At 44.7% G+C, this 27,461-nt stretch overlaps 1 protein-coding gene across 1 annotated transcript in view; it reads right to left on the bottom strand.

The window, feature by feature from the left end:
* LOC138569235 (BOS complex subunit NOMO1-like) overlaps positions 1–27,461 on the bottom strand; it is a 1,101,991-nt gene that overhangs the window by 799,739 nt on the left and 274,791 nt on the right. The window contains exon 16 of the mRNA XM_069647049.1: positions 12,613–12,700. Coding sequence (XP_069503150.1) covers positions 12,613–12,700 — 88 coding nt within the window. The remainder of the gene's footprint in view (positions 1–12,612; positions 12,701–27,461) is intronic.

The raw sequence follows: 27,461 nt of genomic DNA, 5'->3' as shown, positions 1-27,461 counted from the left end.
GTTTTTTGCGACATCCCCCTTTTTCCTTTCGACTTAACGGATGCGGAAATCATGTGTGCAGATACTTTAGTCCAGGAACAACCATCTACTGCTCCTTTTCTTGCCCCGTCTCGAGCTGTGAAATCGAACGAAGTTATCCTTCCGACAAAACATGCAGAAGATATTGAAGCGTCATCTTCCATCACGCTATGTCCACAGAATTCTGCTCTTCACCTTGAAGGTCCACGTGCAAAAGACGACTCAACTCAAGAGTCGAGAATGCTCTCACAAGCTTCTGCCTCCAATATTCACTGGATGCCACAGCCAGATCCACGTCGTGACACAATTATTTCGATAAACTCTAACTGTGCAGACTCATTCACTGCCAGCTCTGGCTCTGCCCGCTCATCTCAATATGAGTGTCCGGAGAGGCCCAATGCTCCTCATATAAGTCACACTCCTAAAGTGCCTTCAAAAACCTTTCCTACCAACAGTTCCGATGCATCTCTACAAGCTCCCCTGATGAAGGTCACCCCCAGTCTAACAGTGCGGATCCCAGCACTGAACCTGAGTGGTCAGCCCTTAGATCCTGACATTAGTGCACTCTCAGTTCCGGCACGTCAGTCGACGCAGTTTTCGCCTCAGAAGGGTCAGCAAAAGAAATCTCATATACCGCAACAAGCGGGCACCTGTTTAGATGGGAAATTGAGTAAAAAAAGAGTGAGTGCTAGTACGACTCCTGTGTCTTTACCTGCACTCCACACTCCAAGCAAGGACTTATCACATGACTCAAGCCTTGCCAATGAATCCTGCAAAACTCCAAGCTCAAAATCCAGTCTATCAGTTGCCGCTGCAATTCAAATTCACAACAACGTGCTTGCTGCTTCCTCGCAAGCAATGATTCCTTTTGTAAAACTGTATGAGTCTATAAATGAAACCATTCGCGATCAAGGAGCGATGCTATTGAACCTAATGTCAAAACTTGAAAGAATTGATAACTTCATCACATTTTCAAAAGATCAAATGCAAGCTGAAGACGGCTTGAGAGTTCGTTGGCAATCGCATATCAGCGAGGTCATCTCAACTAATCAAAAGAGGAATGAAACCCTGTTAACAGATCTTAAGGATTTAACTGCAGATATAGCCAATAGCCTATCACCACCTACCACAATCGGAAAAGCTAATGTGTGTAAGCACACTTGTTCATTTGCTTATGAATATTCATTTGATGCCTCCTTCTTTGGCTGTAATCTCACAGAACTCTGACTCAAAAGACGCAGCAAATACTTCTATATCCAGTGCACGTACAGCAAATTCAAGCACAAATGACTTGGCAAAGGTAATCCCACAACCTTCATTTGATGCAAGTCAACCTTTACTAGAAAGTGAGTCATCTGTAGTTATCGACGCAGGCCCTCTAAAGGACATTGACTCTTCAAAGCCTCCAGTGCTTCAATTAGCTCCACTTAATAATCCATTTTCATCATTCGCCATTTTCTCAGGTCCAGCCAAAACAGGTGATCTGGGTGTGGTGCCAAAAAGGAATGTTGGCACGCAGAATGCAAAATCCACAGTCCCTTTGAGAAAGGGAAAAACCATGACATCATGCCCTAATCCAAAGCAAGGCATACATTCAACCACCAAAAGCTTCATCAGGAACTTATCCACTCCACCTAGAGTAGGCCTATTTAAGCGTAACATGAAATCTTGCACTGAAAATGTACAGACACAACGCATTGGCCATCCCTCTTCCTTGAAACTTGGAGTGAAGCGGCGGCGTATAATTTCGGAGGACCATTCTTCTGCCGCATAAGTTAATTCTCCTTCGATTGACCTATGTGACTTGTCAACTTATTCGATCTCAGGTGATGACGAAAGGTCTAAATTGTGCGGCGAGGCAAGCTTGCCTTCGCCTCAGCCTCCACGCCATAAGTCTTTTCCGGCTAAGAGTGTTATATCCAATCGGCGAAATGTTGAGCTCTCTTCAAGGCGGTGTGCGACGGAAGGAGGGCCTGCCGACTCTGCCCTAACGAGTCTCAGTCTCAACCCAAAACTAACGCTAAATCAGCGCAAACGGCAGCTCACTTCTAATTTCAAGGATGCTGAGAAAAGTTCCCGGCAAACATCAAAAAGTAATCATAAATTGAGATTACAAAACATTCTGGGTGATGACGAGTTAAATTTGAACCAGACTAATGTGCTAAGGTTGTTCAAACACATTCCTCCTCTGCGGCTGATTGTCACTGAGGACATCCAAATAGTTGAATATGTAACAGAGCAATGCTCTGATTCCGTTCTGTTACACATCGCTTCATGGGGAGTTCGTAATACTCTATTGAAAGCTGCAGACGACCTCTTGATGTTTGGCTTCGAAATTTCAAGTGAACCTGAGACTGATATCGTAAATAATTCCGATAAGAAGTCCGACAAGCAACTGCTCGCAAAACAAGTTGAAGACGTTGCAAACTTCCGAAAGCATCTAACTACAGTAGATACCCACGGCCACAAAGCCCCAAAAGAAGAACTATGTGAGCCGTTCGAGAGTACATGCTCAAGTTTAGCCATGATTGACAACAGCGGAGGCTCCTCATTCAATTCTCTCTTGGAACACTCGAGGGTTTAGCCACTTATTTAATGACTTTGAATTTCCTCTCGAAAAGGTGTTTGCCATCTGTTTACAGGAGACTTGGTTGTCTGAGGCCCCCCTGAGAGATGGCTTTACTACCTTAATCAATCCAGCCATCAAAAATGCCCATGGGCGCCCAAGCGCAGGACTTATAACTATGGTTCGCCTGTCACAAAACTGGTCCACACCAGAAGCATTTAATCCCAATCCTTTTGTTCAAGGTACTCTTATGCACGCAATGTGCGACAATGCTGACTTAATAAGGACATCGCTTCTAATCAAACTGCTACTGGAATGCGGCTAATATCAGCTCGAAGGTACTCATAGATGCTGTATGCTCTCTAATGGATAACGCAATTTTAAAACATAGCAATTTAACAATTATTTGCTGCGGAGACTTAAATTGCACCTGGTTTAAATATGCTCCAAAGGATCAGACTTACCATCTGATTCCCAAAGATTAGATTGGAGTCAGAGCTCAACAATGGTCAAAGGCAATGAAAATACGTGATTGTATAATGGTTAATGGTGCAGTCAAAGGTGATAATCCTGCACAACCAACTTGGCATAGAGAGCACCTACATAGTATCATCGATTATTTTTGGATTTCAAGAGTGTTTGAGCCAAAGATCAACTCACTGCATGTCCATCACATGTCCAATAGCGACCATAGACTATTAAACCTTGAATGTCTCTTGTCAACTGCCATTCCTACAGATTTATACAACTTGCCCGTCGAAACAAACAGGAGCGGAAATCGGCTGCGGATTAGTCATAACCAGATTGGCTGCTTAACTGAGAAGCTCATGAGATTGCCTATTGGGATAGATTACACACCCCTTCTATCGATACATACAACCGATCCTAATGTTTCGAAAACACAACAAAAAAGTCATAAACATCTATTCTGCAAGCTCTTGCATGAGAAAAAACAAGAGCTAAGAAGAGGCTTGAGGTGTCTAAAAAAAAAAACAAACATATCAAAGCAAAAATTATCAGTGGAAGTGAGAAACAGACGCACGCTGTTTAGAAATTGGGTTACTTCCAATCGTATGATAATAGAGCAAGACCGCGCCGAATTAATGATGAAATATATGCTGACAAAAAACACACGCGATATATGGCAAATTTTAAACATAGGCCAGGCAAACAGCATGAATTCGACACAGAACATCATTTCAGCTGACGTCTGGTGCGAACATTTCTCTAAAGTTTTTAACAGCCAAACTTTTGAACCGGAACTACAGTCTAGGTCCAAAGGTGAGCCATGGAACACAGAAATGTCGCTTGATGACATAACCCACGCTATTAAATTACTAAAGAACTCGCGTGCAGCCGGCCCAGATTTGATCAGTAACGTAATGCTAAAAAAAAACATGCAGCAATGGGCGCCTTTCATTGAATGTCTGTTCAAGAATATCACCAAACATAAATCATTGCCGGAGTCTTGGTTAACTGCAATTGTTGTTCCCATCCACAAAAAGGGGCGTTGGGATTCTCCTGAAAACTATCGCCCGATCGCCCTACTTGATTCGATCGGTAAAATCTTCGGATCAAATCTGAGATCAAAATTGGCAACCTGGGCTTGTGAGGTTGGCATTCTAGATGACCGTCAAACTGGTTTCTCAAAGGGCGTTGGTGTTGATGTAAACATCTCAATATTAACCATCCTGAAATTAGAAGCCTTAAAAGCAAATACCAAGTTACATCTGGCCTTCATTGATATGAAGCAAGCCTTTGATGGTATAAATCTTAATCTGCTGTGGCTAAAATTATTAAAATGGAAATGTCCAGCTGGTATACTCAATCCTATCATGGCCCTACATTCTAATACTTCAATTCGAGTACGTCTAAATAAGGCTGGGGAACTATCCGATAAAATCACAACAACAAGAGGTGTAAAGCAAGGGTGCCCATTGGCAGCTGATCTGTTTAAATTATTTTTAGCAGATCTACAGCCCCACTTAGATCAAGCCCACTGCTTCCCTCCGAAATTACACAGGACTTCTGTACGATACATCGCCTATGCTGATGACCTGGTGCTGCTGGATCGAACACAAGTTGGACTGCAGCGACTACTTCATTGTCTGTACGATTACTTATCGTCTAATGAGCTTCAAATAAACACTGAAAAAACAAAAATCGTGACAATTGGCCATGTGAGAAGCAAGAAAGATAAAGCCTTTAACTGGGCGGTCGGTGGCCAGCGCTTGTCATCAGTAAACTCAATACGGTACCTTGGAGTGCAGTTCTGGACTGGCTCTTCAAGCGGCCAAAATAAACAAAAACTTCAGCAAATTTTCGCTAACTCCGATCATAATGTTCTACCTACAAAAGGTGGTACCGATTCTGACCTTTGGTGCAGAAGCTAGCTGGCACATAAATGAAAACACCTGGAACCAGCTTGAAGGCTGCTTCTGGAAACGTGCATTAAACCTTCCGAAGTGTGTCATGAACTGTCCTTGAACTCTCTTTATAGCCATATGATCTGGAAATCAATTGCACTGATGCGAAAGATGAAAGAAAACAGCAAACCAGCGGCCTATTGTATCTTCTCAGGTGAGGACGACTCCACCAGGGCCTGCTTACTAGACCATTGGCGTTCGAGAGTCCAACATTGGGCTGATGTTGCGGAAATTGGCAATTACGATCTGTTCAAACGACCACAACATGCGAAACGAAAATTTGATATCTGGGCATGGACCATCAACCTGGAAGCACATGAGAAATTGGCCTCTTCAAAATGGCTGAGTCCTGACCACAATAAATTAAACGTACAATCTTCCTATCTTTTGCGTTGCTACTCAAGACATTATCGCGAGCAATTCCTAAGATTTCGTTTAAATATTTTGAGAACAAAGGAAATTCTATGGCAAAGAAAGGATGCCTCGCTGAAGGACAATTTATGCCGTTTTTGTCGAGGGTCCACTGAAACCTTAAAACATCTAATTCTTGATTGTCTAGCCACCTGCGATTTACGCTCAAAGCACCTGAGCCAATTTGCGCCTTTAGATGGAGATATGGAGGCTTGGTGGCGACTAATTTCCAGTGGCAATAACGTTAAACACGTATGTGCCATTGTAAATTACTTAAATATATTGCTTCAGTCTCCATGCTAACTGTGCTTGCAAGTTAGGCATGCCCCACGAGGGCTTGTGGTGTGACTTCGTCACGTTCTGACTTGAATCTGTTGAGAGCATTTGTGCTTAGACTTTTAATAGATCAGAAACCGATCTGTTGGCAGTTTGAGACGAAGCTTGTTTATGTTGCATTTGAATTCTGCGTTTTTTATCCTTGTATCTTCCTTCTGTCGTCCTTAGTCTACTCAGGAATGAAGAATCGTGCTAGCTTTAGTTCTAGCAAATTCAAAAATTAATCACCTCAAAGAAATTTCTGAACCTTTGAACCTTGAACTAATTGTGATGAACCTTTGGGATGTTGTTTTGTTTTTTCTCAATCTTCGAAGTGACCATTTGAAAAAAGTTCTCTATATGTTAAAACTGTAGCTTTCAAAAAAAAAAAAAAAAAAAAAAAAAATACTCCGCAGTGACCACTGGATGTCGGACTATGCACAGCATGTGATTCTAAGCAGATTAACAAACATCAGAAATGACAATGCATTACTTACCGTAAAAGCATTTCTGATGGTTGTATCTGCTTAGATTCACATGCTGTGCATAGGTCCGACATCCAGTGGTTACTGCGGAGTATTGCATTTTGTTTTTCGTAGTCGAAAAGGGGACGTCGACAAGGCGTGTCTGTAACACTATCCCTATAGTGACGTGCGTTGTACCCACAATCCCTCACGCGTCTAGGTCCCTCTGTTTGTATTTTTCTGCCCTGAGGGAGCCTTATAGACGTGAGTGAGTACAGAAAAGAGAGATATAAAAGGAAGTCTATGTTCCTTCCATCCGAGCGGGGAGGAAGGGTGGGCGCATGTGAATCTAAGCAGATACAACCATCAGAAATGCTTTTACGGTAAGTAATGCATTGTCTTTTGATGTTTGTTAATCTGCTTAGAATCACATGCTGTGCATAGACTAGCGAGCAGTACCCGGAGTTGGCGGTGGGTTATGAGAAGGAACAGTAGAGAAAAGATGTCTTAATACTGCCTGTCCCACCTGGGAGTCAGATCTAGAGTGTGCATCTAGACAGTAGTGTTTTGTAAAGGTGTGCACAGAACTCCAGGTAGCCGCTTTGCAGATGGACTCAAGGGGAACATTTGCAATGAATGCTATGGAAGCCCCAGTGCCTCGAGTGGAATGTGCTCTTGGCTTGAAGGGTAGTTCTCTCTTAGCAAGAGTGTAACAGAGAGTGATGCATTGAACAATCCATCTAGATATAGTGGATTTTGAGACCGCATCTCCTTCTCTTCCTGCTGCCACCGAGACAAAGAACTGATTAGTCTTTCTCAGTGGTCTGGTTCTTTCCATGTAGAACATGACAGCTCTGCGTACATCTAGTGTATGCAGACTTTTTTCTCCCGAGCTGGAAGGGTTTTGAAAGAACGTTGGTAGTTCTATAGTTTGGTTTACATGAAATTTCGAGATGAATTTAGGTGCAAACCTTGGGTGTGTGCGTAGAACCACCTTATCTTTGTGAACTGTTACGAAGGGGTCTAGTACAGAAAGAGCCTGTAGTTCACTTACTCTCCTAATGGAGGTGATAGCTATTAGGAAAGCAGCCTTAAGGGTGATATCTTTAAGAGTTGCCTTGTGCATGGGTTCGAAGGGAGGGCCCATGAGTCTGGAAAGTACCACATTTAAGTCCCATCCGGGAGCTGGGTTAGCTATCGGAGGGTGTATCCTCTTTACCCCCTCCATGAAGGCTTTGATAACTGGTATCTTCCACCACGACACTTTCAGTTGGGAAGTGGTGTATGCTGAAAGTGCCGCTAGGTGGACTTTAATGGAATTGAACACTAAACCTGAATCCAGTAAATGGGTCAAGTATAGAATAATGTCAGTAGGAGAGCAGTCAACTGGGTTGATGCTAGTACCTCTACACCAGATAACGAATCTTTTCCATTTGCTAGAATAGCAGTGTCGAGTATTAGGTTTTCTGGCTTCCCTGAGGATGTCCATACATCTCTGTGGGAGTTGTAAATGTCCAAATTCTATGATCTCAGGAGCCAGGCTGCTAAGTTCATGGTCTGAGGGCATGGATGCAGTGTCCTGCCCTTGTCTTGTGACAGCATGTTGTACGGGCAGGGAAGTTATATTGGGGGAGATAGGGACATCTCCATCACGTGAGCGAACCATGGCTGCCGGGCCCACATTGGGGCCACTAGTATCATGGTAACCTGCTCCTGGTGCATCTTGTGCACCACTTTGTTGAGAAGGGGAGTCGGGGGAAAGGCGTAAACAAATTTCCCTGACCATTGAATCGACAGACCGTTCCCCTTGGACTGGTTCTGGGGGTACCTGGAGGCGTAACTTTGGCATTGTGAGTTCTCCAGGGTTGCGAACAGGTCTATTTCCGGGAATCCCCATTGCGTGAAGACGTCTAAGACGATGTCTTCGTGCAATTGCCATTCGTACTCTTCGGGCAGGGGGAAGTCTCTGCTGAGTTTGTCTGCTAGCAGATTGAGTTCCCCTGGTACATTTTGTGATAGTAGGAACATGTTGTGTTTGAGAGCCCACTTCCATATATTCTGGGACAGTTTGGACAGTCCTGGAGAGTGAGTGCCCCCTTGCTTGTTGAGGTAGTACATGGCTGTGGTGCTGTCTGTGAGGACCATCACTGTCTTTCCTTGTAAGTGTTCCTGAAAGGCTTTCAGTGCTTTGAACACCGCTAGTAGTTCCAGCAGGTTTATATGCTTGGATGCTAAACTCGGAGTCCACACTCCGTGTGCCGTCTGATGGGATAGGTGAGCCCCCCATCCTGTAAGGGATGCGTCTGTGGTTAGAGTGGCTCCCACTGCGGGTGTGGCAAAAGTTTTCCCTAATAACAGGTTTTCTTTTGTCCACCACCGTAGCGAGAGAACCAAGGCCTGCGAGACCACCACTAGATCGTCCCATTGTCCGCTGGCCTGACACCACTGGCTGTAGAGCCACTCTTGCATTGGGCGCATGCGCAGGTGCGCGTGAGGTACCAAATAAATACATGACGCCATCATCCCTAGCAAGCGCATTGCTTTGCGTACCGTCACCTCTCGGCCTGCTGCATAATGGGGAATTTGAAACAGCATGTTTTGGACCCTCTCGTTGGAGGGGAATACGAGGCCGTCCTTTGTTCGAATTAGAGCCCCTAGGAATTGTTTGGTTTGGCTGGGGTCTAAGCTGGACTTCTTTTCGTTGATGGAGAAGCCCAGTTGGGACAAAAGGTCTACGGTCTTTTGGGTATTGGAGAAGCATGTTTCGTAAGAATCCCCTGTTATGAGCCAGTCGTCGAGGTATAGGTATACCGGGATGGATAATCTGCGCAGGTGGGCCGCTGCCACTGCCAGTACTTTCGTGAATACCCTTGGTGCAGATGCTATCCCGAAGGGTAGTACTCTGAACTGGTAGTGTTTGTCCTCTATTTTGAACCCGAGGTATTTTCTGTGCGATGTCAACATTAAAATATGAAAGTATGCATCTTTCATGTCCAGTGTTGTCATGTAATCCCCTTGTGATAACAGTGGGATTACCTCCTGTAAGGTCACCATACGAAACTTTTGGGGTTTGACAAATATGTTCGCTGGGCGCAGATCTAATACAGGGCGCATGGTTAAGTCCTTTTTGGGTACAAGGAAGTACACTGAATAAATACCTTCTGTTACCTGTGATAGGGGGACGGGCTCTATAGCTTCTTTCTTCAGTAGTTCTTCCACCTCTTGAAGAAGAATGGAGAGGTGTTGCGGTGTCATGCGCCGGTTCCGTGGGGGTTTGTACTTCGGGGAACCGTTGAACTCGATGCAGTATCCGTGGGCTATGGTGGATAATACCCAACGGTCTGACGTGATTCCCTCCCATGCTGAAAGGAACGATGTTAGCCGGCCCCCGACCGGTGATGCATGGGAGGGGACCCGAATTTTCGGGTCATTTGCTGGTATTGGGCGTGGAACCTCTGGGGCTGGAGCCACGACCTCTTCCTTTGCCACGGCGTTGGCCTCTTTGACTGAACTGGGTGTTACCCTGGTTAGTGGGCCAGTTGGAGCCAGAGTAATATTGTTGTTGTTGGTTCTGCTGCTGTCTTTGGCCACGAAAGGAGCGTTTATTACCATAGCCTCGCCTGTTAGGGGGCCTAGAAATTTGATCAAGAGTCTTGATGGTATCAAACTCTTTTTTAGCATGTTCTAGGGCCTCATCTACTGCTTTCCCAAAAGATGCGTCTGTTCAATGGGTTTATTTATGAGGGAGGCTTGGGTTTCGGGCTTAAAACCTGAATTGCGTAGCCAAACGTGGCGCTTGAGAAGTATTCCCTGTACTAGGGAGCGGCCAGCCGTCTCAGCGGCATCTAGGGAGTTCTTAACGATGCCCTGGTTTACCAGTGTGCCCTCTGATATTATAGCTAGCAGGCGAGAACGCAGAGGTTCAGGTGCTTCCTCTGCTTCGCTGCGCAGCTTGTTCCACTGTGCATCTGCGTAGCTAGCTAAAAGTGAGTTGTTATTAGCAATTCTAGTAGAGAAAGCGGCGGAGGTCGTGATTCTCTTCCCCAGTGCGTAAAGTTTTTTGCCTTCTTTGTCTGGAGGTGCTTCACTAGTGGATAGTGGCACCCCTGCTCTTTTTCTTGTGTTGGTGACCACAAGGGAGTCAGGAATAGAGTGTCCTCTGATGTATAAAGGGTCAGAGGATGAAGGGCTGAAGAGCTTTTCTATTCTAGGGTTGACCCCTCTTACTAAAGCTGGGTTAGTAAGGGAAGGAGAAATTCTTCTTTTAATAGAAGCCAGGAGTGGAATAGATTGGCTAACAGGGGCTTTTTCTTTGATGACTTTTTCTACAAAGTCAATGTCTGGAAGAGTTTCCCCTGTATCAATCTCAAAATGCGCTGCTGCCTTGCGCAATAGTGCATTGAGGGAAGGTTGGTCATCTATGGGAGAGGAGTTCCCATGTGAATCCTTGAGAGGAGAAGGGAGAAAGGCATCAGGGTCTGAATGTACTGATGGGGATTGCCAAGGCTGCACTGATGGTGAATGCCAGGGCTGCGAGGTAGCTGTATCCTCTTCAAACCCTGTAGCAGTGGTGTAAGGATCTTCTTCGAACCCCTCTTCCTCAAGTTCTACCTCTTCTTCTCCACTTAAACACTCCTCATCTTCTTGGAGGTATTGCTCCTCCTTAGTGAGGTCAACCAGCCTAGGAATCTTGACTGTAGGGTCATCCTGTGGCCATTCTCTTTGTCTTTTGTGAGTGGGTGGGTCTTGGTTTCCTAGAAACCTTTCCATTTTCTCCATGCAAGAATGGAGTCTTTCCAGGGTCTCATGGGGTACCCCTGAATAGTCTAGAGGGGGGAAATTAGTGTTTTCGCCTTCGAATCGTTTCGAACGCTCCCACAACGTCGACGAGAGGTTCCCGTCTCCTTCTGAAAAGCCTTCAGGTAGTTCGGAAGCGTCCTTTGGAGAAAGGGGCAGTTCCTGGCTACTTTTGTGTTTTTTCGACGCGGTATTCGACGTTTGTTTCGTCGTCCGCGTACATTTGTCTTCGGCGACAATTCTCGCTAGGCTCTCGGCCACGATTTTGTCCGTCGAGGGCTCTGGTGTCGACGTTGTGTGCGCTGCGCGTAGTACCTCGACGGTCGCTCTATGGAGCGTTGCGTCGGATGTTTTTGGGGTAGCGCCCGTGTTAGATGGAAGCCCAATCGCTGGTCGCGGCTGCGTTTGCGGGTGGGGCTTGTGACCTTTACGGTCTGCGGTAGACGCCGGAGTGCCCTGCGTCCCCTTCGGCGCTGATGGATCCTTCGTTCTCGACGAAGAAGAGCCGTGGGTAGTGTGTTTAGCCTTATGGGGTTTGTGTGCGTCCTTGTCGCCGGGGTGTTCATCCCCATAAGCAGGGCGTGAGCCGAGCCCGTCGGGGCCGGGGACGGACGACGAGGAGCAGGAGCGCTCCTTCTGGGGGTTCATGACTTCCGAAACGGACGTCGAGTTATCGCACTCCTCGTCACTTTCAGTAACAGCGGCAGCGGGTGAGGAAACTGACTTCGACATCGCGTAGTCCGCCCACCTCTTAACCCTACGTTCTTTAAGAGTCCTGGGTTTTAAGAGCTTGCAGGCTGCGCAGCTGTTCTCTATGTGATCGAGGGGTAAGCAACGATTACAGAGCTTGTGCTTATCTTTCCAAGTATATTTGCCCCTGCAGCGTGGGCAAAACTTAAATGGTGTCCTCTCCATAGCTGAGGCAATAATAGCTGGCGATAACAACCCCAAGGGAAAGAAAAGGGAGAAAGAAAGACATTCTCAAAGAGAAGAGACAAAGTTCTAACCCCCACTCTCCCTACTGTAAGTTGGCCGTCGAGGCCAGGCCACGTGTTCGGCAGCGCCGAAGGATCTCCTCCGCTCTTCCTCTCCGTCGAAAATCAGTTCGGCGGAGAAACAGCTTCACAGCTAACGTCGAGGGGGAGGGATCGTTATCAGTATATTAAGTTATGGCAAAAGGACAGAGGTCCGTAGTAAGTATAGCAATGTCTCTCTAGGAGCTCCGCGAAAGGCGACCAGAAACTGGGCGGAAAAAAACAATCTGAGGGACCTCGACGCGTGAGGGATTGTGGGTACAACGCACGTCACTATAGGGATAGTGTTACAGACACGCCTTGTCGACGCCCCCTTTTCGACTACGAAAAACAAAATGCAATACTCCGCAGTGACCACTGGATGTCGGACCTATGCACAGCATGTGATTCTAAGCAGATTAACAAACATCAGAAATATATATATGTAAAAAAAAGAAAAGAAAAGAGACAGAACGCAAGGGTATGTCCTCAGAGCAGATCCTAAGTGCCTAGAAAACTAAAGGCTGGAACTGGAAACAATTGCCAAACATTAATACTTTCACATACAAAGCAACATTTTACCAAGTTGTTCAATAAATCACCTGGTTTAGAAAGGCAAAACCGGTTTATTCCTTTGGATAGGTTATAAACACCGACATTCTCTGGACCATTTCCATCTTGGTAAAATTCCTAATAACAAGGAAACAAAGTTTTGATCATTGGAATAAAGCGGAGTTGCAGAAATAATTATTGAAAGGGCATGCATTCTCTGGTAAAGACCAAGGGGTCATGGAACATTTCAGAACACGTTTACTTTTTCACAATCTCAATCACTTTGAACAAAAAGGGGCATGGAACTTTGTAACCTAATTAGTACAATAATGTTACCAAGTGTGGATTCTTGGCCCAATATCACATTTAACTACAGTATACAGATTTAGATATTACCCTGGCCACCATAAAAAAAGGATACCCCACCAATCATCTTTTACAGCCAGGAGGCACATAAAAACAGCTTGAAGTTTGAAAAGAAATTGAGTTCAGGCGATAATACGTGCACATCCATCTTGTGTAACCATTTGTTCCCTTGTGGCAATGTCTCCAGCCTTGTGATCATGATGTATGACAGTCTCATGGGCGAGACACTAGTCCTATGGAGTAAGCGTCTCACCTCAAAGACTTTAGGGATAATGTCATGCCACTGCCATCGGAAAGCCACACCACGCCTTGCTTCACCCAAAATGGGAGAACCCATGTGGCCTTCACCAAGACGGCAGCTATGCCGAGACGAAACAATGCCTTCCTTGCCGCCAGGCTTCATAAGTCGCTCCTCTTACAGCGCTCTTAAGAGTCACAATGCTACAGTTCCTGTGGAGCCTGCCTTTTCTGGTCACCTTGATGCTGCTTCATAATTATCTCCATTCTTCCTCCTTTCTGCTCGCTCCAGTTTTCCTAGCTTTCCCCTTATGCTCTCATCGCTCCATTCTGCATCCTTTGTCAACTACTGCACGATTCCCCTTACCTTAGAAGCACTACATCATCACCTGCTCCTTCCGGCATACTGACTCTAAAATAGTGCCATCCGGACCTTCTGTTTCCCAGTCTGCCCGCTATTACAAGCCTTCACCGCCTGCCAATGTTTTCACTACAGACTATGTTTGACCACCTTGTGGTGTCAAAGTATTTGCCTACAGACATTTCCCCAAAGACTTAATCCCCCGCCTCCCCAGGTTACCTTGATTTCAGTACCTTCAGTACCAAGGTGGCTTCGTGGACAGGATGCCTCTCCATTCAAAAAAAGGAACGCCTTTGAAGCCTGCTATTAACAGATTGCGATGCCAACGTGAATTGGCCTTGAATGCAGCGATGGAGCAAGTTTAGGATCTAGTGCATGTGGTTCAAGCTCTTACTGCAGAGGTTCAGTCCCAAACTTGAATATGCTGCTTTCAAACAAAACCTAGAGGACTGCTCAGTAATAACAGTGGAACCCTTGCTAACCCCTTGCCCCACCCCATACTGTGCCTCAGTTCAACGGTAATCCAAAAATAGCTGAAGGAGTTTTTTAGCTCTTGTTTGGTGCAGTTTACTTTTCAGCCACACAATATCCTACTGGACTTGCCAGGGCAGGATTCATGAAAAACCTATGACAGGAAACGCCTTGCCCTCGGTTATACCTTATGTAATGTCTGTGGATTTGATCTTGGACAATTACGGCACATTTGTTCAAGCCCTTTTAGGCAAGCTGGACTGTCCTGATTTGGTGTGCACTAGTAAAGACAAGTTCCTTGATTTTCAACAAGGCAGTCAAGATCTCATTAATTATGTGACTAATTTCAAGCACATGGCACATGAAACGGGTTGGCCTGAAAGGACCCAGTTCGCCTTCGTCGTGGTGTGCGGGAGAAGTAAAAAGACAAACTTGCTTAGAGTCGTTTGACTAGTTGACACGCAATCCTTCGACTTGTTACGACAAATAGATTATTGCATCCAAGAAAGCAATGATGAGAAAAGGAAGAGGAAACCACCAGCCACATGCATGTCTTTTCGGCCTCCCCCTTGAAAGGGTGCATTCCAAAGAACCCCATACCTCAGTGAAGAACCACCCCTGCAGGTGGGTTTGGCAGGAGGGCCCTTTAACGCAGGAAAACTCCAGACAGTACCGAGAGAACGAGCAGTGCCTTTAATGTGGTGGAAAAGCCAAATGATACACGACTGTCCTCTTCGCCCACGATGACAGTAAGAAAACAAATTATCCATGTAGGGGGAGGAAGGAGTACAGGGGTTTGTGAAGAGTCCAGGGAACGTGTTCCTTTTCCCCCCCCCCAAGGGGAAGCCACCCCCTTTGGGACTAGGGAGGTGACCCTGCTATGTTTAATGCTCCCTAGTGGACAGGGCAAGCGGATCCCACTGGGGGTGGATCCCCCTTAGAGGACAAGGAATCCCCAGAGAGTTTTTATTCACCCTCCCTCAAGTGAAAAGCCTCATTTGTCTGTTGGGTATATGGGGATTGACCAAGACATTTTCGTACATGGCTCTTTATTTGTATTTTGTATTTATTGATCTATAAAGCGCCTTACACCAAGGCGCTATACAGTGGAACAACTTAGCACATAAAACAAACAATATAACGGTAGAAGCAAAATTACAATATGAACCATTCAACAAAACAGTGAAAAGAGCAATTAACTGAGGGGAGAAGGGAGGGATGGGGGGGAAATAGTGGTGATGAGTGGGAGGAGGGAAAGGGAAGGGAGAGAGAGGGGAGGTAGGAGAGGGGGGAGAGATAGTCAAGGGGAAAGAGTGAGGAGGGAGGGGATGGAGAGGGGGGAGGGGGTTTCAAGGAGGAGAATGGAGGAGAGATTTAAGGGAAGTGCGAAAAGAGGAGAAGGTAGGGGTGGAGCGGATTGCGAAAGGAGGGGAGTTCCAGTGCAGAGGCGCTAGGAGTTGGAAGGAGCGGATTGTCCAATCTCATTACAACCTGAAGCAAAGGCTGTATGTGCAACACAAGAGGAGGAAACCCAGCGGAGAAAGCCACAGGGAGGGGAGTGCACCGCAGTGAGCCACAAGAGGGAAGTCCTCCTGGAAGGCGGAAGCAGCTCGACACAGAAGGCATGTTACGCGTAGAAGCCGAGAAGCCCACAGCATACTGCTCTCTCTGAGGCGATCCAAAGAGAGAGTTGTTAGGCAGAGTTTGTATGCAGTACCCTCTAGGAACACTACACACAACAATGACTACAGGTGTAAGCAAACCAACCTTTGGTATAAGTCTGTACTACACAGTTTTGGTAGCGGGGCTGAGCAGCCAGGCTTATCTCAAGAGGGGAATGTGAGCAGTAATTTGTTACACAGAGGTCTACAATCACAGGTGTTCAAATAAACTCTTACACTCAAGGTTTATTTGATAAATACTTATTAATTTATCTGTCAGTTATAAAACATTCATAAGGAGGAGGCAATTATATAACACAAATACTCTTCAATACTATTTCAGAATACTTTTCAAGAGGAATATAAGGCAAAGATTATTAGACCATGAAAGGTTACAATTATTCTTAGACAGTGCAAATACTTAGTTCACCAGAAGAGTCAATTCAATAGGCTAGGCCAAAGTCAATGGTCTAAAGTCTTGAAGAGGATAAAGCGGTTCTGGTAAGTAAACTGTAAAGTCTCTACACAAGTTCTCAGAAGTAGTTTGTAAAAAGAAGAATCACATGTTGGGTCACAAGCTGATTATGCCTGTGAGTTGCAAAAGTTTCAAGCACTTTCACTGCGAGAGCCAAGTACTCTCAGTCTCGTTCCACAGTACCTTACAATGAAGAAAAAGATGCAGCTGATGACTTCTGTTCCTGGCAGCTCATGCAGATCTCGCTGTTCCTGTGCCTCAGACGTGGGGACAAGAGGAAGGACGTCGGGGGACTAATGCACTGCACTCAGACTGGTCAAAAAGCTTGCAACGGGCAAAGTTCAATTCCGGTGGCTGTAAGTAATGCACACAAGCTGGTGTCCCTCTCCCTGGTCCTACGGTTTCCTGCAGCAGTTCTGAGGAAATTCAACCAGCTCCGAGATGGGTTTCCAGGTAGCTTACTTTGGAGTTGATTGGTCTCAAAAAGGGAGAAGTCGTCCTAGCAGGGTTTCTCTGTCGATGCAAAGTTGGTGATTCGGACCTGCTGCAGGGCTTTACCGGGCAAACCAACGGTCCAAGAGTGGCAGCAGCCGTCCTCTTCAAGCTCTTCTTCGGTTCCTTCGTTCCAGTGGTCGACTCTGGCTTCCAAGCCAAGAGACTCGCCTTTTATTCAGTTCTCTCAAATTCATTCCAGCCTAGCTGTCACTCACCCAGCAGGGTGGCTGTCCTTGCCGGACAGTCAGCCAGCCAATCACCATAGAGTGCATTTCGGTCTCTTAGGAGACCAAGCACAGGGAGTTCCGGGCACCTCCCTACTTCCTGCCCACCCCACTCGGGCACCAGAGGTGGTCTTCACTCCTGAAGGCCGTCAAAGGAGAAGGAACAAAGAGACCAAACCTGGTTGGCATGCAGAGATAAACTCTAGAAGGACCTTTCCACAAAAAAATGGCGAAAAAAGAAGACCAGGACCTGTTTTAACAAAGGGGGCTCAGATGCCATCTTGAAAAACATGGCTCCCCCGATTTAACGTTACCGGAGCCAAGAATAGTTTGCGGTCGGGATAAATTATGGTAGTTCGTTGTAAAACCACTGCCACCAGCCATTCTGAGATGAAAGGGTTGCATTTGACTGCTGCATGAGTATCTAGACACAGAGGATACTAAGTAAACCCTTCAACACTCTATTGTAAGATAGGGTGTGCTGGGTCTAGGAATTTAAAAGACTACTAAAGTCAATTTCACTTTACTTACTCTGGGAAACAGTAGTTTATCCCAGAGAAGGTAGTTAAACCTTGGGAAAGCCTCAAAGGTTTCCCTGTGTCACTGCACTGAGGGTGCTGTGTGACATAATTGAAAAAGATGATGCCTATGGAGTTGGTTAGACTCCATAACCAAAAAGAAAAACACAGAAAACACATTGAAATGAAAAGTTCAAAGTCCCAAAGTTTAGCAAAAGAGCTGGAGGGCTCTAAGGCGGGAGGTATTGGCACATTTTTGAGAATTCTCCCTAACAAGAGTGGACCAAAGCGAAAAAGGTTCCGACCACACCATGAGTGTTGTTTGACCAGCACCCGCAGTTCATGGCGATGTTAGGAAAGACTTTTCTTTTTGCAACTTTCCATCCATAGTTTCCAATGGAACGCCATTCTTTTTGCTCTGTTTCTATCCAGTCCTTACTTTTTTTTTTAGGGGAAGTAAAACCCTCAGCTTCACTACCTTTTGCTCATTGTTATGGGGAAACTGGTCAGTCATTAAAACTATCAATACTGGGAATCTATATTTCCCTTTTTAATCATTCTACTTTCCAAATTTGCACACAACACCTTACAGTGCAGCGAGAATACTTTTGTATCATGGGATTTTGGTTACTTTTATATGCGTCGAAAGACAAGCTGGTGGGCAGCAGTTATATTTTTACTGTTTTTGCAATATTTTTGGTGTTTACTGCATATGGCTACTAAACGTGGCTAGTGCCCTACAATAGCTGTTGCACAAGATGTTTGCTTGTTCTTTAAAAATATTGTAGTTTGGCCTTCCTGCACTCAGGTCAGCAGTCTTTATAAGGTCATGCACTTGGTCCAGGATAAGAAGAGGACCTCAGCCATTTCTTTGGATCATTGGAGCCAAGAATCCCTCAAAGACAGCAGCCTGCTGAAGATCCGAAGATGACTCCTGTAGTGGCCCAGCATCCTTTCCAGTAGCCAGCCCGGTGAAGCTCTGCTCCTAAGCCTTATCTCTGAACACCTAGAGCAGTGCTTCAGCCCTTGAATGGTTAGGACCAACTAGTCTCAACGCATTAGAGAATGCATAACTTCAGAGCCTCCAGAAGTGCTCCTGGACTTCCTTTTCTTATTTGTATTTGGTTACTGAAAACCTTTTACAAAAACTTCAATTTCCATTTAGCAATCAAAAATATAAAACTTTAAAAAATGACAAAAGAAAAAAAGTTTTTTTTCCAGCATGCAGGCTTCTTTTTCTAGTCACTGGGCATAGCTATCCAGCGCTATGCCTGAAAGTCCAAATAGAAGAGCAATCACTTTATGCTCCTGGACTTCCCGGTGGACTGACCAGCTCTCTTGTTGACTACCTCGCCAGAAGAGTCGCACTTCCGCGTTTGAATCCAGAACTAGAGGTCGCCAGCTGATACCACAAGTGGTTATTAGTTTCTGTGTGCCACCCATGGCTGCTCTCATCTAGTCATTCTTCAGCAATGGTACAAGCTGTTTTAATAAAGACAGAATATCATCTCTACTGAGATTATAATCAAACATTTATGACCCCCAAATAGAGTTGCCACCAAAACTAATTTTAGAATCGTGAGGCATATCCTTAAATCCAATGAGGGGAACATTCCAGTGTTTGCAGTAGGTGATTTTAATGCAAGAATATACAATAATGTCCTCTCTCCTTTAAACCAGATGAAATCTAGTCCTTTGTCTAAAATGGAGACAGACCAGCAGGGTAATCTATGGTTAAACTTGTTCTCGTGGTTTAACCCCACTATGCTCAACGGAAATTGTATTGGCGACTCAAAGTTCTTACACTAGAATTAGTGTAAGGGTGCCTCAAAAATTGATTATGTGTTCATTAATGAAGTAGCTAAGAAAATAACTGATGATTTGTCCGTTACACATCGCAAGGAAAGTGACCATCTTCCTCTATGTGTAATGTTGGACATGGTGGTCAAAGAAACCAAAATACTTCAGACGGGGGATGATGTTCTAAATGTTGGAAAAAAACAGAATTGGCTGGAATCCCACCAATCTCGTTGCTGCAAATACTATAGCACTTGAAGGGTTCCACCATTTTGCTACCAAGTGTCAGAATTCACAAGCTAACTCAGTATCTACTATATTACATGCATTTTCTAATCTAATGATACGAATTAGTGAGGTTACTAAAAAAAAAAAAAAAAAACCATACATGTAATAGTCCTGAGGAACGATGGAACAAGCCAGCTACAAAATATGTGAGATATGATTCCAATATCCAAATGGAAAAAAAGTGATGAGAAAAGAGATTGCAATGATTATTACTAATAAAAGTCCTGACGCCACCAGGATAGACATCCCTTTAATGGTGAAAGATATATAAAAAAAAGGTTTCGAAGCTTCTTAAGAAGATACAAAAAGAAGCAATATGAGCTATGGCTAGCATTGGCATCTCATGCAAGAGACAACAATAATATAGGTAACTTGAAATGCCTGACATTGACCATAGAATATGCCTAGGAACGCAGCCAACTGCCAGTATACGTAGCTTTTATTGATTTTATCACATCATTTGACACGGTCATGAGGAATAAACTATGGAACAAGCTATTGAAATGGAATATTCCTCATGGCTGGTTAAAAATGATTCAGCTATTATATACTGACACCAAGGTCTGAGTGAGAACTGACAGTATGGGCCATGCAACAGATTCATTCCTGACAGTGCAAGAAGTCAAACAGGGATATATACTGGCAGCGACACTGTTCAATTTATATCTTGCATATTTGGCAGTATCATTTAATCCATCAGAAGTATGTTCAGTGAAATTTGCCCCACTAAACTACAGTTGGTTAGGTTATGCTGATGACTTTTTGGTGGTTGATTATACACCAAAGGGTTTACAGGTGCTCCTAGATGCTAATCAACAGACAAAACGAAGATTGTGACATTTAAGGGTAAAACTAAGAGTAGGAAACCACAGAGTACGATATGGAAAATAGATGGGAAAGAAATAGAAACAATTGAAAGCTACACATATCTAGGCATCATAATAGACAACATGTTGAGTTGGGACCAACATTGTAAATCAAATTAATCCAAATGCATGAAAATCGCATATGCCCCGAGCAATTGCATCGGCAGACAAAGTGGCGTTTCCAATAAAACAATCCTATTGCTCTACACCTCTAAGGTGGTGCCCTGTATGTTATATGGAGCTGAAGTGTGCGGGCCATAGGTGATCTTGTGAAGCTAGAAGCTACTCTTTTGCATGCCACAATCTCTCCCAACTGAATTTCTCCTGTTAGAATTTGCAATCGTTAAAATCACAGGAGTATTTGAACATACGTTAGCAATGACTTCTGAGAAATTGGTTTGCCTAAATAATGGAACCATTATGAGACTATTCATGGAAGCCTTTACTAGTATTGAAAACCGCTCTCTGTCGGGGATCCTTGGTTGGTTGTATGTGAAACATAAGAAATGGATAAAAGAAAATCAGAGTATAAAAGTCCCCTCTTCCTTGCTCCAGATAAAACATTGCTGCAAGGATAAAATAAAAGAGCATTATTGTGAAAGAGATGTGGTTAACATAGCTCCACGGGTTAATCGTGGACCATTTATAGCCTATTGGTTTGATTGCGTCAATCGAAGCACATACATTAAAGCCTACGTTAATAGTGAAAACCTACGAAATGATGTAAATTTTATTGTGCAGAAGTGTTAGAAAAAGTGGGAGGGCGTATGCACCTAAATCGAGAGGAGCGTAACTGTCGTTTATGTGGAAAGAATCTATTGAACATATTTTGTGTAGATGCGAGAGTTTAGACACATTGAGAATGAGAACATTGCAAGCATACTCGAATAAGGAAATTGAGTTTACCCCTAAAGTGATGTGGGTTGCGCTGATGGAAATAAATGATGCCAATCTGATCTATCATGTGATGAGATTTTATGAAGATATCATGAAGATTTTAAAAACACTGACAGAATAATGCAATTGAATAATGGCTGATGGCTTTGGTTTTCGGCCAGACACATACGTTTCTGCTTAGGTTTTATGATGTATTGATGTAATATGTTATGTGTTATGTGTTTTCATTTATGTCATTTGCTTTGTACAAAGCTTTTTGTGGTTATATGTCTGTATAAATAAAACATTTTTTAAAAAGAAATTCAGGTAAGAGACACTTATATACACATATACAGTAGGACTCTTGCAATAACTCAATTCAATGGTACACTTTAAGTTGAAATGCGGGAGTAAACGTTTAGTCAGGTTAGCAAACGTATTTATCAACTAACAATCACAGAAGTATAATACTGGAAAGTAAAATAACTTGGTACACACTTGTAGAATAGTTGGAAACAAAGGCACTTTGACAATTAATACTTGGAATCACTGTTTCAGGAAAGAATGAATGAATCAAAACCAACACAGAGCAGGTAAGACTTGCATTACATTCACAGAGGCCTTAGACTTTGGAAGTCCATCCCTACCTAAGAATGAGAGTCTCATAGTCAGATTGTGGGGGCAAAATAAGCAAGGTACCAGCTGTAAAGGGCCAAGAGTTCCAGAAGAAGACTTGTAGCAAGTAAGTACACTCTTTGGTGGGGAAAAAGGTTCAGGGGTTTTGGATAAGGCTCCCTGTAGGCGCACAGGCGTTAATCCTGGGCAAACATGTATGGGCAAACTCCCAAAACGAACAAATCAGCACTTCAGCAATACCGGAGCAGCAAAGCAACTCTAGGTAAGTTCTTCGAAGAGTCACACAGTACCTTAAATGTGAAGATGGAGCACGATGCTTCCATGATGCAGAAGCAGAGACAGTCACTGGATTCCTGGTCAAGCAGACTGAAGAAGGGATACTGGAGGGATCTCGCAGCAGCAGTCAAGTGGAAAGGTTCTCTGCAAAGGATTCTTTACGGTTCTGTGGTTTTGGCACCCTTGCTCCAGTGAAGAGCAGTTACTGCCCAATCGATTCAGCTTGCTTTCTCTGCCCAGTCTTCTGATGAGGGGACTTCAAGGTGCAGAATCTTGCCTCTGGAGGTCCGTAAACAGTCCGCTAAAGTTCCTGGAGGATTCGATCTTCGGAAAGGCAATGCCCTGCAAACTGGCAACAGGTCACAGTGTATTGGCGGTTTGCAGCCTGTGAAAGTCACTCGAAATGCAGGTCATCTTCAGAGTGGTTGGTCCCACCAGTAAAAGGGAGGAAGACGTCCGGATCAGAGCTTCCCTGTCACTTGGCAGAGGGCTGCAACAGCAGTGGTCACTGCCTCTGGAGGTGGCTGCAGACGTCGTGGAATAGATCTTCCATTGGTTGACTCTGGCTTGAGCATCAAGACCCTCACCTTTTATGCAGGAATGCAGTCATTCAACATGCATGCTGTCATTCAAACTTGGAGTGGGGGCGTTTTCCATTCAGGATAGACAGCCTACTAGTTAGAACTGGATCGAAGCAGGCACACTGGAGGACAAAGACCTGTGGAGACTGAGTACTGCCAGTTTCCTGTTCTCCCAGACACACTGGCACCTTTGGGCGGTCTTCACAAAGGGATCCCGGTGAAGACAGACATACAAGGACCTCCCCCACCCAGCACGGTGAAGGAACAAGAAATAACAAACCATTATGAGTTGGTGAAAAAAGAAGACGGCAACCATTTTGTATCAATGGTGTCCCCTGTGTCCCTTACCGCAGCTGCGAATGCAGCCTTTGTTCTAAGTTTCACAAAATTGGTAGAAAAAGTATCCAATGCAAACAGCCACAGATTTGTTACTGTAACTAAAAGTTGCAGGAGAAATGAATAAGGGACACAGAGTCTCCCCTCAGCACTCCACATAAGGTGGGGTGTGCTGACCTCCCAAGAAAAGTTTAGGTAGGATAAAAAGCATCCTCCTATCCTTGGGAACAGTAGTTCTCACAAGGAATTAAAATAAAACCAAAGAGGGAAGCTCAGGGAGCTTCCAGTAGCACTGCACATAAGGAGATGTGTGCTACATTAGGATATGACAGATGTCATTGAAAAAGATGGAGGTAAGTAGACTCCATCAAAATAAACCCAAAAAGGGGTGCCCAGAATACAAAACAAAGAAACGGTCAGTGAGGAAAAAGATTCCCACTCACTCATGAGAGTCAGAAAAAATCCAATAGTTCAGTAAAAAGTGCTGGGGGACTCGACAGGTGAGGAGATTATCGCACAAGATGGAAATTCTACAGAACAGGGCGAAACCACACTTCGGTTGAATTTGCACCGCTAAATGGCACAGGAACCAGGGTATTAGTTTATTGTGGGTCAAAGCTCTTCCAGTTCGCCATGGGCCTGGTTGTTAGGGAGATTTATAATTTGTTATGCTTCATCACTTCTCCTAGTGACACCTCCAGTACTTTTTGCTTGACTTCTGGGCCTTTTTCTTTAAATCCTGAATGAGTGGAGCCTGCTGCTGAGAGATCCTGTCCATTGACCTGCCTTTCGTCTCCAGACCAAAGAATCCCGAGGTTGGGTCCAGCGATGACACATCAAGGAGAATCCAACCACAAACATTTTTTCTAAACTAAGGTACTGCGGGGAGAAAAGGTATTGCTTACCTTGATCCAAGAAGTCGTTGCAGAGCTTTGGAGTGCGTGTAGAGGTGTCCATTCTTACCTCTGACCCATACTGCTGCTTGGGTCCCTTTTGCAAGTCCTTTAAAAGGGTCTCCACCGTTTTATTCTTCTAGTATCCTTACCTAGAGACTAAAATTATCCACAGGACCTTTTGCTGTTCTGCTGCTTCGAAAAGACTTTGAGCCCTTTCTGAACTGCCTTTTAGCTAGGGTTGGGAATTGGACGTTAAAATTGTTAACTTGTGCTGAAACTGCCTCTAGAACCTTTGGGTCTGCTACTGTTTCACTAACCAACTGTTTTCCTTCTAAAAAGACTCTTCTGCTGTTTTGCCAACTAAATACAATTACTGTATATCTTTGTGCGCGAATGCGCGTTTTACCGATTATACAATAGAACTGTCATTAGTGACAAAAGCTGAAACAATTGTAACCGCGATCATCCACAAACTAAGCAGTGGCATTTGAAAAGTATCTACACATAATCTTATGTGTTTTGGTTTAATGTGCCAAGTATTTTAAAACATCTCGTGAAAATATAATACATCTATTTTTTATATACATTTATTGTGCGTTTCTTTGAATTGCATTACTAACTGTGTTCAATGTACTTACCTACAGCTCACATCTTCCTCGTCTGATAAGCCTGACTGCTCTGTCACTCTACCAAGGCTCCAAGAGTACTACAGACTGATACTAAGAGTTGGAGACCTATATTACATTTGGATAGTTCTATGAAGTCTTACCTCAAGTGGATTTAGGAAAACTCCCTTAACACTGGTTAGGCCCACCAGCCCAAGAAAAGAAGTCATTCGCCCCGGGGCTTCCCCGTCGCTAAGACGTTGATGTTGGGACATCAGGAGTTGCTCAGACGGCTCTGGCGGTCGCTGGGGGAGACTACGGACGTCGTCCTTTGAATCTTCAGTTCCAGTGGTCAGCTGAGTTTCTGATCCAGGACCCTCGTCTTTTTTGCAAGAAAACTGTCTAAGCCCACCAATCACCAGACATGCATTCATTCAAGCTGTGGGGGGCGGGGGGCGACTGTCCAATGGACATAGCCAGCCTCCCAGCACAAACTGGTCCCACGTAGGCACACTGCAAGACAAAGACCAGGGGAGTTTCGGTCACCTCCCACACTTCCTGTCCTTTCAGAGAAACCTGCCAAAAACAAAAGACACCAGGACCTCCCCCACCCAGGCAGGTAGAAGAATGCTCAAGTAAGAACAAGTCATCATGAACAGGGCCTAGAAAAGTTCAGCCACCATTTTGGGCATATGGGGAACCCTGTGTCCCCCTACCACAGCTGCAAAGGCAGCCTGCGATCAAAGTCCACAAAATGTCATGCAAAAAGGTACAGGCCACCAGTCTGTCAGATGAACTTGTCATAGTAACTAAGTTACTGTAACAGTAAGAAAAGGGAGACAATGTTTCCCCTCAGCACTTCACATAGGGTGAGGTGTGCAGATCTCGCAAAATAAAATACAGGCGGGACAACAGGGTGTGCCCATGCCCTGGTAACATGTGTTAAAAAAGGTTAAATAAAAGGGAAAGCTCAACGAGCTTCCAGCAACAATGCACAGAAAGTGCTGTGTGCTGCAATAATAAAACGTAGATGCCAGAAAACAATGGAGGAAAGCATAACTGCATGAAAATGTACCAAAAAGAGATAAAGAGGTTTCCCCATGGTTAGAGTAAAAGAATGGGTGAGTGAGTGTGGAAAATGTTTCCACTCACTGAGGAGAATCAGTGCAAAAATACAATCGTCCAAGAAAAATGCTGGGGGCTCACAAAGTGGGGAGAATTTCACTCAAGAAGAAAAATCTACCAAAAATGGTTGTTTGGGAGGATTTTCATTTCTTGTGCCAGTTCCCCTTAACCTGAGAGACCCAACTCTTTTGCTGGACTCTCAAATTTCCTTGATCTGTTTTCTGACTGGAACTTTATTTTTATTTTTTTATCACCCACTATTTTTGCTCGGACTTCGAACCCGTGGTTTACTGCTACTGCGATTCTTTTTACTTTCAAGGAGTCGTGCTTTCCTTCATGTATTTTATTATAGGCACCTGTAAGTGACTGTTGCAGCACACAGCACCCTATGTGCAGTGTTACTGGGGCTTACCTTTTTATTTTTATAATATTTTCCCATGAGAACTACTGTTCTCAAGGACAGTAGTATACTCCTTAATCTTACTTAGCTTTTCTTTTGTGGATCAGCACAAATCACCTTACGTGGGGTGCCAATGGATTATACAGTAACTACTTTCCCACTGCTCCTGTAACTTTTTAGTTACACTAATAGACAAACCTGAATGCCTGGTGGCATTGGATACATGTTCCTACCATTTGTGTGCAAGTTACTCGCAGGCTGTTTACACAGCTGCAGTACAGCACCTTTGGGCCCAGTCTTCTTTTATCACCATTCTTTGTTCCTTCCTGGCCCTTCTACCAATCCAGGTGGGTGTGTCCTCCGAGTTCTGCCCTTGGCAGGATTCCCGTGTGAAGACCACAACGGCTCCAGTGTGCCTGCGGAGGCAGGAAGTGAGGGAGGAGCCCAAAACTTCTCTGGCCATTGTCTGAAGGTATGCCTGGCTGGAACTGAGTTTGAACTGAGGCGGGGTGTCCTGCAAGGACAGACACGCCCAGCTGATTGACAGGTCCAAAGGACAAAAGGAATGGGGTCCTGCATAAAAGGCAAGGCTTTTGGGACAGAAGGCTAAGTCGACCACTGGAACTGAAGCTCCGAAGAAGACGACCAGAGATGCCTGCAGCAGCTCCAGTAAACGCAGAAGCTCCGCTGAAGTACTGCTGCTGTCCTGACCCTGTATTTGCATCAACGGGGACGCTCCACCAAGGAAGACTTCCTCCTCTGGGCTGGTGGGCAGAACCAGCCTCAAGACAATCTTCAATCTTCAATTTGAGCCGGCCATAGGGCTGCAGAATCCCAATACTCTGGGTACCTCTACCTTCTTGAAGTGCATTATCTTGCAGTTGGTGAATCTCGTTTGAACTTCGGTGGCATCCGTGTGGACCTCTAGAAGCACAAATCCTCTCCCCAGAGTCCCCTCACCAGAGTGCAGGACCGAGAAAAGAAGATTCCAACCAGCAGTAATAGTTTGTTCCTGGTGCTGATGAAAAGGCATCAAACCCACAGTGTTGCAGGAGTAAGAAGAATTCCTTGCTGGACACCCTTTCATCACCACAACCAAGGACTATGAGACCCCGGGTTCGAAGATGTGCATCCAGGTAATGTGGAGCTCCTGGTAAACTTACCTTGGGCCAATTGTGTCGCACCTTTACTTTTGGAGTACTGTTTTTGCTGTTTGCCCAATACCAGTCACCCAGGCCTAACAGCTTGTGCCTCTACAGGAAGGCTTCTCCAAAGCTCTTATGCCCTTTTCAAAGACCTAACTTGCTACATACCTATACTAAGAATATTTTTATCAGAACTGTTGCATTTCTCTTGGCTTTGGAATTGCTGGTTCCCCTGAAGTAAATCTTCCATTCCTACTGGCTTTG

This window comes from Ambystoma mexicanum, chromosome 2q, assembly GCF_040938575.1.
Source record: "Ambystoma mexicanum isolate Mex_15411 chromosome 2q, UKY_AmexF1_1, whole genome shotgun sequence".
In the NCBI taxonomy this organism is placed as follows: domain Eukaryota; kingdom Metazoa; phylum Chordata; class Amphibia; order Caudata; family Ambystomatidae; genus Ambystoma; species Ambystoma mexicanum.
The sequence above is the reverse complement of the archived record's forward strand: the minus strand, read 5'-3'. Positions and strand labels throughout refer to the sequence as shown.